The 13,556-nt window shown below is 34.0% G+C and overlaps 1 protein-coding gene across 1 annotated transcript; it reads left to right on the top strand.

Annotated features, from left to right (window-relative positions):
* The first annotated feature begins 1,149 nt into the window (after positions 1-1,149).
* LOC148601566 (angiopoietin-related protein 7-like) lies at positions 1,150-5,932 on the top strand. Its single transcript, XM_088556417.1, has 5 exons — positions 1,150-1,153; positions 2,275-2,402; positions 3,927-4,023; positions 5,107-5,271; positions 5,694-5,932. Exons 1-5 carry the CDS (start codon positions 1,150-1,152, stop codon positions 5,930-5,932), a joined length of 633 nt encoding a protein of 210 aa, XP_088412543.1.
* Positions 5,933-13,556: the final 7,624 nt, after the last annotated feature.

The raw sequence follows: 13,556 nt of genomic DNA, 5'->3' as shown, positions 1-13,556 counted from the left end.
GCCATATGCTATTTTTGTTTGTTTGGTAAAAATTTCGTTTTGTCGTTGCTGTTTTCTGTTTTAGGTTTTCTTTCTTCATATTTCTGACAAATTCCATCAGATATTTTCCCTTGAAATAGCTTTAGTGTAAAACTTATATTAGTTGAAATGCTAAAGAAACGCAAAAAAAAAAATTAAACACATCTCACTAAATGCGAATATGAGATGTCATCGAAATGGTCAAGTCGATGCCATCCAAATGTTATCAACTTTTTTTCAGAAATAAAAAAAATGAATCATTCTACAACACTCCAAATTGACACATCTAACTGTTAAGGAATGTTATCATCCCTCTTCTCTCGATCTCTTGTGATAATTGTCAGTTTTGTTTTAAATATCAAGTCGGTGCCATCCAAATGTTACCAACTTTTTTCAGAAATAATTACAAAAACCCTAAAAGCATACATGTCAATTACATTTTTTTTTCTTTTTTTTTAAATTAAAAATCAATTTGATTGTTGCATTGAAGTATCTATTACTTAAATTTACACCTAATAAGTAAGCATCTAATGTTTTAGTGAGGACGCTTACCCCACCAATGCAACTGGTCCACACTCCCAGAGTCCGAGTTGCTCATTCATACTGTTGTTACTTTGTATGTATGATTTTAGTTACTTTATGTTCTTTTTCGTATATGTCTGTTTTCCATGTCTGGTCTTTGTCCCTGGATTACTTTTTTTTATTACCACTATAGCCTTAGTTCCCTTGATTACTCTTTCATCTGATCTTACCTCTGTTTATTTGTTTGATTTAAGGTGGTGTCCTTGGAACCGTGAAATTTATTGGATGATTAAAACATCAAACAAAGATAAACAGTTCGACACTAGTATTTTGTATATCACCCACACAAGCCTCTTACTTTGTGCTACAAAATGTGCTCGACTACAGAACAATCTCTGTTTTACCTACAGTGGTGATAAGTGTACATGTTATGGACAAACTTTCAACGCCTGCACCACGAATCCTCGATATGATCCAGGTTCGAACTATTATGAAAAAGGTTAGTTAACAAGTGCAGAAATGGTGGGACTAATTTGGCTCCTTTTTTTATAATATTCAATCTATTTAGGCTATTTAAGTCTCGTCACGTGACTCTATAATTTGACAATAATGGGTATCTATCTATAATTGAGATGCATGATTGTTTTTCATTTAGAGAGAGTTACATTCAGTTTTTAAAACAAAACATCTTCCTATGTAGCAACATCAATGAAACATGACAAATATCTATTTCTACATAAAAAAAGTGTTGAGAAAAGCAAAGCATTAAACAAAAGATTTTTCATTGCCGAAATCCCTGAATAATACAATAAAATGCAGATCGGTATTCGGATTTCAATACTTTCTTCCAGGGAAAAAAACAAGAATAAACAAGAAAACAGTATAAAATGTATATATTTGAATTAATGTTTAATTACTATAAACTGCAGATGCTTGTTAAGCATGACGGGATATCAGTTCGAATTTAATACTTCTTACGCTACTAACTTTTGAACCGAGAATTCCATAATGAAGGTACCTATGGCAGCAAATTATTGTCGCAATTTGGTGTTGCCCAGGAAATTAACGAAAATAAATCACTGGTAAAAAGTGATTCTACAACAATGAAGGAAATGGCACAATACACACACATACACAGTACAAATGTATATTCACCTTAACCATTCTTAAAGTTTCTTTGCAAAACAATGCGATATTTCTCATTCTAGAAGTCATATTTTAAATAAAGGAAAGGTTTAATAAATATATTTTCAGTATTTTTAAAATGTGCATCTGCACAATGATCAAGATCAATTTTGAAGAACATCTTGTCTTTGTAGTTTGGATAAGCAGTTGTCAGTTTTCTTTTCAATACAATTTACTCTCGGCGAAGGCCGTAAGACCGAAAATTTAGGCCAATATTCTTTTGTTTTTTGTTTACGTTTTATCATTATTTTATTTGTAGGTAGTTCATTTTTACCTTTTAAACGTGTCCATTTTTTACTAATTTATTATTCTTATTCCTTGTATTGCACGTAGTAGAACTCTTCTTATTTCGATAGTTTTGATTTTAAGTACTTCCTATATATTTTAATGCTGCTGATGAGAAGTTACTGCTAAAAGTACGTGTACAGCATATCGCAATTTGCAATATACATGATTAGTATTTTTTCTAAAAAAAATCTTAAATCAGTCGCGAAGCTTTAAAGTAATCATTTAGTCTACCCCAAAGTCGAAAGCATAATATATTTTCAGGCACTGTTGTTGATTGCTACGACTTGAAGGCATGCGGCTTGCCTAGTGGTGTGTACACAATCAACTCAGAGAATCCTATCAGCGAAATACAAGTGTACTGTGATATGAGCACAACTAATCCTGGAATAGTAAGTTCTTTAATGGGAAGAAATAAACGGAGTGAGACAAGGAATTATACCGACTATATTCTCGTCAAGATCTTTTTTTTTCAATTCAAGTCGAATGCATTTTGCTTGGTACCAACCTACTGCATACGGAAAAAAATCATTTTCCCGTAAAGACTTGTTACGTAAAAAAATAAAACTGTTGCGAATGCCATTCTTTACTAGTATGAAATACGATATGAAAAACTATCGCAAAATTAAGTTGTGTGAAAATACATTAATCGTTGCTCTAAAACATGTTGAAGGCATAAAAGACTCCCGATTAACAGTACTTGCTTAAATATTCGGAAATTACCGAGAAGGATTTATTCCTTCGAAAAATTCGATTCGCATTATTGATATTTTTAACTAATGCCATTGTTTTCTCTCAAATACGTAAAATTAAAATCACATGTTTGGCTTCAATGATAAAATTGCAATAATCAATGCAAACAATTATTGTTTAGTTTACAGTATTCAAAGTATTTTCTTGCATCACTAGAAAGGCATTTCTAGATGGCATGCTCTTGAATATACAGTTACATACCAACAGTTGAAGTTTTGGCTTTGACCGAAACTGTGTGTTTTTTCGGACGTCATTACTTACGATCAACTTTACACTTACACTTAAAATGCCAAACGATGGTTAGAACTGTCAAATTTGCGATGCAAATTGTTTGGTCATTCCCTCCGCGGGACTCGAACTCGTACCGCTGTGACGTCTATGGCAACACCGCCTGCACAAAGTTCAGCGCCCTAGACCACTCAACCAGCTAGGTTATATAAATATATAGCTTTCGCTGGCCAGGGCATTCCTAATCGTAGGATTAATCTAGGGCTGTAACTTAGTACACAATGTATGGTAGTACGGGACAGTCCATGTAGATGTTATTATGTAGGATAGGGAATCAAATTAATGATGCATGTCGCAACAAATCAATATTATCCAAACGTCTCAGAATGTGACGACTCTATTTTCTACACTGCTCCATCGGATCAAATTTATACAGGGAAGATATGTTAACGTATAGAAAGGTCTGAAAAATTCCCAATGATGTTAGAACTGTCAAATTTGCGATGCAAATTTTTTTGGTCGTTCCCTCCGCGGGACTCGAACTCGTACCGCTGTAACATCTATGGCAACACCACCTGCACAAAATCCAGCGCCCCAGACCACTCGGCCTGCTAGGCTTTATAAATATATAGCTTTCCAACCATGAATTACATTTTGCATGATTCTTAGCTGTGAGTGCTACTTATAATGTGGTACTACAGCCATAGGGTGTACAGGGTACTTTAAATGCATCTCAAAACCTACAGATAGAAAAGCGAACAACTTAAAGTTACTAACAAGTGATAAGCCTTTTCTGTGTTTTTTCATACATGCCTACATTCACGATAAAATCAACATAAAAATAACTTGTACAAACAACTGCTTTGTTGTAGAACACATGCACGCTAACCTTGAAATGTATAACCCAAACAAGAATTGACATACATATCTTTCAGGTAATTCAAAATAGGCATAATGGATCAATTAACTTTTATCGGAACTGGAATGACTACAAAAATGGTTTTGGTACGCTAAATGGGGAATTTTGGATAGGTCAGTTTTTTGCATATACAATGTAATATCAATGCAAGGAATTTCTCGATATGGACTTTATATGTATAAAGCATCGAAACAGGACACAAAAGGGTTCGCCGACTGTACACCTCTCTATTGTATAAAAAAAAAAAAACATTCAAAGCTCATTATATAAGACATTATACAACAACAATCAATACAATACAATGAGGGAGTAAAAACGATTATATTTCTTTCAAATTTAATAAAGCTTTCAAAATCAAAATAAGATCTGCTATACATTAATTACTTTGTAAAAAAGAAATGTTGTGCGTGGCTATATCTACAATTTCCCATAATATTTGGAAAAAGTACTGATTGCAGTAATTTGCATCAATAAATAAGAAAATGACAACAATTTACAAAAAGGTAAGGGTATATACCACGTCCCTAATTTTATAGTCATGTATAAAACGAAATGATTAATAACAGACGTGCTCAATTATTTATTAAACTACACATTTTTTCTGGATATCTTGCTACAAATAAACATAACAATGCATAATATAACACAAAAGTTAATTTCATAAAGGTGTGGAAAACAGGGCAATGCAGTATATTAATAATTCAAGGACATTTTCTTGAAATTGACAACTAATGATTGTCGTAAAAATGAAAAAAAAGTTAGATGACGAAATTTTTTGTTGGTACATTCGCAATAAATAAATAAACAATATCAGCTTTGCATTTCCTCCGTTCTCAATCCACATGCTAATGCTGCTGATGAGAGGTTTCTGCTGAAACACGTTGCATCATATTGAAATTTGCAATATATATATATGATTGATTTTTTTTTGACACACACGCCTCCAAGCTCCACGCTGTGGAAACCGTTCGCTCCAATCTCGACCCAACGCTACAGACAATTCTTTTGATTTTTTCTTCCATTATTCAAATATATAAGATGTTGGATAACATCGTGTATTGTCATTAACTTTTTCCCACCATTTCAAGATTCTTGCAATTTTGAGGGGGGTTGTCTGAAGAGTATGGTGCTTGAAAAATCCTGCTCTTTTTGACAATTTTCTATTCATGATTTTATCTTGAAATTCCTCTTTTAAGGAAACGACAACCTTCATAAGCTTACAAAACGAAAGAAGTACAAGGTCCGTGTTGATCTTGAAGATAACTATGGTAACATACGGTATGCTGAATATAAGACCTTTATCATCGGTTACGAAATAGACAACTATAGAATAACAATTGGAAACTACTCGGGAAATGCAGGTAATGCTAAAGGTCTTAAGTCATCTTCGTTTTTTTTTCAATGTAAAATCAAGCCCAGTTAAGGCATTGGCAGTCAGAGTCAAGATCCAAAGAAAGCAACATACGAATAAACCCAACCCAAAACCCTCCGCCGCATTGAAGCATAGACCAATTGCACGTAAAGTGGTCCACTAAAACACTGGTATATGTTGAATACAACATTTTTCATGAACAGGACGATGTGTGGCTATAGCTAGCAAACATAGTAACTAAGCCCTTTTCTAGAGTCCAACTCGCATATTTGTGGGAATCGTGTTGATTGTTAGGATCATATAAAGCGTGGGATAAATGTAAATATTTTAGGCAAATTTTAGCAACAAAGGTTGAACGGTAAACGAAATTATTTGTTTTCGTAATTTATTTTTCATGTTCTTTTAATTAAGGGGACGACAGAGGATTTTCTTACAACAATGGCTGGCAATTCAGTACATACGACAAAGATATTAAAGGTGTTGACTGCCCACAGACTCGGCAATCAGGTTGGTGGTTTGACGGTTGCACTTGGGTAAACTTGAATGGTTTATGGACACCTGGAACACGCGCATGGAGTTCGATGACGTGGTATAATTGGACAGAGAGTGAAGGATTGAAAAAAACGTCGATGAAGTTGATAAAGAAATAGTGATTAAAATACTTGTGCAAGAAAACGAATAAAGACCGATATTTCATCTTTTTTTTTGAATTATTACATTTAGTTTGACTATATACATATCATAGGGTTTACTCCTTGTCGTGATGCTCATATGTGTCCAGGAAAGTGAAATCATTTTGAATCGATGACAGTCATGAACCTATCTAGCAGCCCCAGTTATTTATATAAAAGCTTCATGGTGATTCTCTATATAATTATGATATGTCCTCTAGCGAAATTAGCATGCCTCTGCTAAATACAATACTGTGGTTATATTTATTTGCGTGGGTATTAATTTTTGTTGTTGTAAGAAAAAGGACATTTCGAAAAATACAAAATTTCGGACACGTGTTTTATCGCACTATTAGTGCCTTGATGCATGATAGGTTATTTTAATTACGGTACGAATGAAGTATATATGAAACATCCGTCAGGGAATCTAGACTCTTGTTTTCATTTTTCAGATTACGGGAAAAAATTCCGACAAGGGAAATTTCTTGCAAATAAAAACTTCAGGCACCATTGATAATTGTATGATAAGTAGGAAGTGGTAAAACCTTGAGTTCACCGACTGGTATCAGGCACAAGACAATACTGAACGTCACACTTACGATTTACGTCTTTGTGAACACTGACAGGCCACAAAACAGTCACATGTAGCCACAAAGCCACATGGGGCTATAAAACAATTGATATCCTGTTTAATTAATTAAAAGAAAGTCAACCTCTGGATATGGCTTCTCCCTCTTGTAACTTGAAAATACAGAGATTAAACTGAGCAAACATTCATCCACAGAAATTATTATTTTTTTTTAATTTTGTGGTTCAACTCTTCGCACGAAAACCAGGAAAATAAGTATCCAATGAATAAAAATGAAACACTGTTTTTGTTACCTAACACCTAAAGGCTTGTGACCAAGTACAATGTTTTTGTTTTGTAAGGTTTTGTTATCAATACATGTTATTTGCATTTGTTTTGGAGGCATCTACTCAATGTGGAAGATGTTTTTCCAACTCAAGTGAGGATATTTTTCAATACACAATTTTATGTCTAAACTCATATTGATGAAACGAGCAATGCTTCATAATTATATTAGTATCTTAGGGGCTATGATTTCTTACGGTTTTCTGTCGCACCAAAGAGAATTGTTACACATGTATTCAGGTTTTGGTGTTGTCCTATTTTCATTCAAGATGTTATTGTCTCAAAAATGGCTTTATTTGACCCTACATAAAAAACATAAATACTTTTTTATATCAAGAAAAAAATGAAAATTAAAAAACAAAACAAAACAAAACAATAAGATAGTCCAAGTGTGAAGATTAAATTGACACTTCTTTCGTTTTCTTCTTACAATACCAACATTAAGTCGGAAAAGTATCGTGTTAACACGGGCAAATGTGGCATTATTATTCGAAAGTATCACGTTTTTACGCAAAAGTATTGCCATATTATTTGTAAGTTATGTGTAATATCGCAAAAATCTTGCGTTTGAACGCAAATAATTTTGTTTTTTTTTTAAATGAGTTACATGGATTTTCAGCATATGTACATTTTACGTACCGGATATTGAGATGTGTTATTCCCATTAGGTAGATACGTATTGGTTCTTCTTTCCATGGGTGCATTATACATATACATACTTTTACTTATATATACCATATTCTATTAGTCTCGATATGTAAGGAGACCGGAAGCAGTAGCAGTATGGAATGGATCATAACTGAAACATTTTAAAATATTACAAATGAAAGCTATTTCCACATGCTTTATATGCTTCTTATCTGCAAAATGTACAACCAGACCTCTTTCAAAACTTTTAACTTCTATACTCACAGCTGTCAAAGAGGGTCTGAAGTCCTACCACAACACTTGTTACTCCTATAGTGGTACTAATTCAATGTGGATCCTGAAAAATTCGAAATATCCTTTGGAGGCAATCAGACCAAGACTATTATCAGAATATAATAGCATAAAACCTATAATTGTTCAACACTGTATACTTCAATTCCACATACTCAGTTAAAACCCCGACTTAAAAACATAATACATCGTTGTTTTGTCAAAAATATGGTACTTATAGTAGATATGGTATATAGTTCTTGGTAGAGATTCCTCATACATTGGAAAAAATAATTCCAAATCATCTTCCAAATATACAAAAGAAGATGTTTACAAAATGCTGGACTTTTTAATCGACAACTTGTTTGTCCAGTGTGGTGGACGCGTTTTTTAGTGGAGTCCGAGTTGCTCATTTGCTTTTGTTACTTTGTATGTATGATATTAGTTACTTTGTGTTCTTTGTTGTGTATGTCTGTTTTCCATGTCTGGTCTTGTCCCTAGATTGCATTCGTTTTATTACCGCTATAACCATGGTTCCCTTGATTACTCTTCAACAAACGGTCGGCATTCCAATGGGAACAATTTGTGCACCTTTATTTGCTGACCTATTCCTTCACTCTTATGAGGCTGAATTTATAGCTGATCTGATCTGAAAGAGAGAATATCGTTTAGCTAGACCCTTTAATCTCTATATAGATGACGTATTATCTTTAAACAATCCTAATATCGGCGGTTTGATACATCGCATCTACGCGAAGAACTTGAGATAAGGTATACTACAGACACTGTGAAGTCAACCTCATATCTTGACCTGCACTTAAAAATCGATGGTAAAGGAAAAATATGGACCAAACTTTACGACAAACGTGTTGGCTTTTCATTCAGAATTGTCAACTTTCCTTTCATCTCTGGCAACATCCCTTCAGCAACTGCGTATAAGCAGTGTTCATATCACAACTCGTACGTTATGACAGAGCTTGCCGAAACTACGCAGACTTTTTGTGTAGCACTATAATTCTAATAAATAGGCTTTTGGAACAGGGTTATGTTGCTACAGGATTGAAGTCATCACTACAGAAGTTTTATTGCCGTCATCAGTACGGAAGTTTTATGGTCGTCATCATGAACTCGTGGATCGTTACGATGTATCCGTTTGCGCAATGAAAACTAATTTGTTCAACGTGTCATAGTTTTCCGTTTCTCTTTCGTCTACCCCGGAGTTGATTTTTTATGAGCAACTCTGCGAGTGTTTGTAGAAAAGTAGCGGAAACTTACCCTACCGTTGCACCTGGTCCATGCTCCCATTTTTTAGTGGAGTCCAAGTTGCTTTTGTTACTTTGTATGTATGATTTTAGTTACTTTATGGTCTTTGTTTTGTATGGCTGTTTTCCATGTCTGGTCTTTGTCCCAGACAGATTAATTCTTTTGATTACCGCTATAACCTTGGTTCCCTTGATTACTCTTATGTATTTTCTTATTTGTTTGCGATATTAATGTTTCTCTTCACATGTCATTTTTGCTAGGATAATTTTTACGACGTAACATTATGTTTGTATCTAAACTATAACCGTAGTAACGAAAATTTACTCTTTTATTTATCAGTATATTAACGTTCGTACCTATTTATTCGAAATGATAATAACTGTCCCAATGAATAACTTTTATTTTTTGCTTATCTTACAATCTGTTTGTTTTTAGTTTTTGCGCATTGAAAAACTAAGACGGTATTCCGTAAGTGATATGCAATAATTATAGATGTACAAACGAATCATTCACAATGCCGAATTCGTACATCGTTTTTCTTTCAAGTCAATATACAGTTATTTTCTTAATACTGCAATCCTTATCATTTTAGGCAAGTTTTTTTTTATGTTTTTTTTTATACATTTCTTCCCTACTTGTGGCCACGATTGTGAGGCTACGATAAATAGGTAGTTCATGCAAGGGTAGGAATGTAGACGAGGCCTATGTGTTATATACTGTCAGTGACAGTATATCACCAATTAATATACAGTCAAAATATTTTGGTTGCTCAAACAGAACGATTGTGGTATAAAAATATGAATGACCATACTCAAGAATGGGCAATGCTTTAATTTGAAGGTGGTATTTTCTGACGCAGATATCAATTAACTACGGTGAAAGTAAACCATTGTTGTTTTTATCTGTGATCAAGTAAATTTGTAGTAATAAAAGGAATTTTCAAACAAATACGTATTAGATACATACTGAACATATATAACATGCCAAAAAATATAAAATAGGTTTTTGCTTTAAATATACTTAATTAACGTATACACTTTAATTATATGTTTTATAAATCGAAATTAAAAAAAAATGAGGTCAAGCACACTCGTCAGGTGGGTGACGTAAAATGAAAAAATAATCAAGGGAACACAGTTTATGGCAGTAATCAAAAGAATGTAATCCAGGGACAAAGACCAGACATGGAAAACAGACATACACAACAAAGAACATAAAGTCACTAAAATCATACATACAAAGTTACAACAGTATGAATGAGCAACTCGGACTCTGGGAGCGTGGACCAGTTGCATTGGTGGGGTAAGCGTCCTCTGTTTTTCTAGAAACACCCGCAGAGTTGCTCATAAAAAGTCAAGTCCAGGGTAGACGAAAGAGGAAAGGAAAGCTATGAAACGTTGCACAAATCAGTTTTCATGGCTCAGATGGATACACCGTAACGATTCACGAGTTCGTGATGACGACCATAAAACTTCTGTAGTGATGACTTCAATCTTGTAGCAAAATAACCCTGTTCCAGAAGCCTATTTGTTAGAATTCTAGCGTAAAATAAAGAGGCTGCGTTGTGATATGAACACTCCATACGCATCGCCCGATGGTACTTGCCACAGATGAAAGGAAAGTTGACAATTTTGAATGAAAAGTCACATGTCACCAAAATGTCAGACAGGATCTAGTACATCTTAAGGCGTAACATATTGATCATACTACAGCTCGTGGGTACGTCAAAGGATTTGGCAACTGGTTTCCTCACTTGTACGATATTGTGGACTTAAAATTAAAATGTGTTGATTTATTCAATAAGGTATTTGGTCTTGCTATTTGCTATTTACAAATACATTGTTCTCTACATTGCGTTTACATTAAAACGTCAGAGTTAAAAAAGATAATAATAAAATTACCATTTTTATAATGCTAATCGGTAATAATGAATGAAATAAACCGGAAAAATGAAAGACACCATGGTCCAGCCTTGATACAGGCAAGTACAAGTGAAATGGTGGACAAACTGGATTTATGGCTATCTAAACATCATGCTTCTATTGTAGTCCAAAGAGTTCCGAACACAACAGACTCCAATGTTTATCACTTACTTTATTATCAAATTTAGCAATCAACATTGTCTGAATATAGCTGAAATATTGCTGCTCGGACGTTAAACCCCAACAAACAAACAAGAAATCAACAAAGCTGGTTAACCGATGTCTTAAGTGATACAATATCTAATCGTAGATTCAATATCTTTTATTTTTATTTTATCTAAAAACCATTTTTTCTTCCGCTTCGGTGTTCGTAATAACATTTTCAAACTCGTACATTAATCAAGGAATTGTCTTTTATTGCAAGTGAGCGTTGGACGGGGGTTTTATCTAAAAGATTTAGAGTAAATGACTGCAATTAAAAATTGACAATAAATATCGTGCTTTCGTCTCAACGAAGATGACAATTAAGTATTTCTGTTCGGATAATTAAAAAAATTGGTGCGGTTTCCAAGGCAAGAAGAAGAATTACACGTTCAACAATGTGTATGTAGTGGATTCAACTTGAAAGGAACTTTCTGAATATTTCTGATGAAGCACACAAAACAAGTTAAGAAAACATTTCACCACAATAGATTACAAATGTGTTACAGTACAATACGATGAATTCTAAAAAAGAATATACCCCAGATTTGTTTTTGATATCCTAATTTATCAACAGGCATAGGGTCATTTTTTTCAAATAAAATATATTAGTCAGCTGTTAAAGAGTAATTAAGTGAACTATGATTCTAGCAGAAATCAAAATAATGTAATTCAGGGACAAAGAATAGAGATGGAAAATAGAAACACACAGTAAAGAGCATAAAATAACCAAATAATACATACAAAGTAACAAAACTGAATGAGCAACTCGGACTCCACATAAAAACTGGGAGCATGGACCAGGTGCATCGGTAGCGTCCTCTGCTTTTCTAGAAACATCCACCGAGTTGCTCATAAAAATTCAAGTTCGGGGAAGACAAAAGAGGGCTGGAAACCTATGATACATTGAACAAATCAGTTTTTATGGTACAGATGGTTACGCCGTAACGATTTTTGTGTTCATGATGTCGACCATAAAACTAATGTAGTGATGACTTCAATCTTGAAGCAACATAGCCCTGTTCCAGAAGCCTACTTGTAAGAAGTCTAGCGTGATACAAAAAGTCTGCGTAGAAACGGCAAGCTCTGCGTAGTAACGGCAAGCTCTGGCATAACATATGAGTTGTGATATGATTACTCCATACGCCGGTCTTGAAGGGATTTTGCCACATATATAAGGAAAGTTGACATTGCAGAATGAAAACTCATCACGTTTATCGTTTAGTTTGGTCAATATTTTTTCTTTACCATCAATCTATTAGTGTAGGTTAAGATATGAGGCTGACTTCATAGTGTTTGTAGTATCCTTTATCTCAAGTTCATTTGGATAGATGCGATGTATAATATCCCCGAAACGAAGATTATTTAATGATAATACGTCATTTGTATAGCTGAAACTGAGATCAGAGGATCTTGCTAAGCGATGGCTCTTCTTTTGGATCAGATCAGCTTTATTATCAGCCTAATTAAAGTCAAGGAAAAGGTCAGCACAAAAACGCATCCACCACCCTGGAAAAAATATGTTGTCGATACAAAATTCCAGCATTTTGAAAACATCTTCGGTATATTTGGAAGATGATTTGGAATTGTTTTTATACAAAGTGTGAGGAGTCTCTACCAAGAATTACAAATTTGTATCTAGGTGTACCATCTTTTTGGAGTAACTACGATGTATTTTTTAGAATGGATTAAAACTGAGTATGGGGAATAGAGGTAAAATGAGTTGAAAAATCATAGATTTTAATGTTATTGTATTCTAATAACAATCTTGAATTGAGGGACTCCAGAAGAACTTTCCAATTTTTCAGGCTCCACATTGACTTAATACCACTACGGGAGTAAGAAGTGTCGAGATAAAACTGTTACAACTCCTTAACAGCTGTGAGTATATTTAAAAAAAATGAAAGAGATTTGGTGGTACAGTTTGCAGATACAGCTATGTAGCGTTGTTTGCAAGGATTCTTGTGTAGTTTTGGAATTCAGTACGTAGACGGAAAATCACAATCATTGCTAGAGGATAGCACAGATGTCTGGTTTTCCACTCTGCAATACTAAATCTTTGAATTTGTTACATGAATTTATTTTGACGCTGCTTGTCATCAATTGGATTTGTTTGAAAAAATATTGTAACCGTGAAATCATTGAAACACCCGTCACAATAAATTCGAATTTCAACTTATAGACTGTGCAGATGTTTGCCGTGTGAAGCTTCATTTTCGACAGTTGTAAAACTTTTAATATTGCCGGGAAATCTTAATTGTCGCCCAAAATTGTGGAGAAACTATTGAATGTTGTCATGATTTAATCTTGTTATACTACTTTAAAGTGGGGGTGTATGATTAGGGTGTTCATCCGTCCTTCAGACCGTTACCTCCTTTGCAAAGTA

This window comes from Perna viridis, chromosome 12 (assembly GCF_037379345.1).
Source record: "Perna viridis isolate PV_CMFRI_1.1 ecotype Kerala chromosome 12, ASM3737934v1, whole genome shotgun sequence".
Classification (NCBI taxonomy): domain Eukaryota; kingdom Metazoa; phylum Mollusca; class Bivalvia; order Mytilida; family Mytilidae; genus Perna; species Perna viridis.
This window is presented reverse-complemented; position numbering and strand designations above follow the sequence as displayed.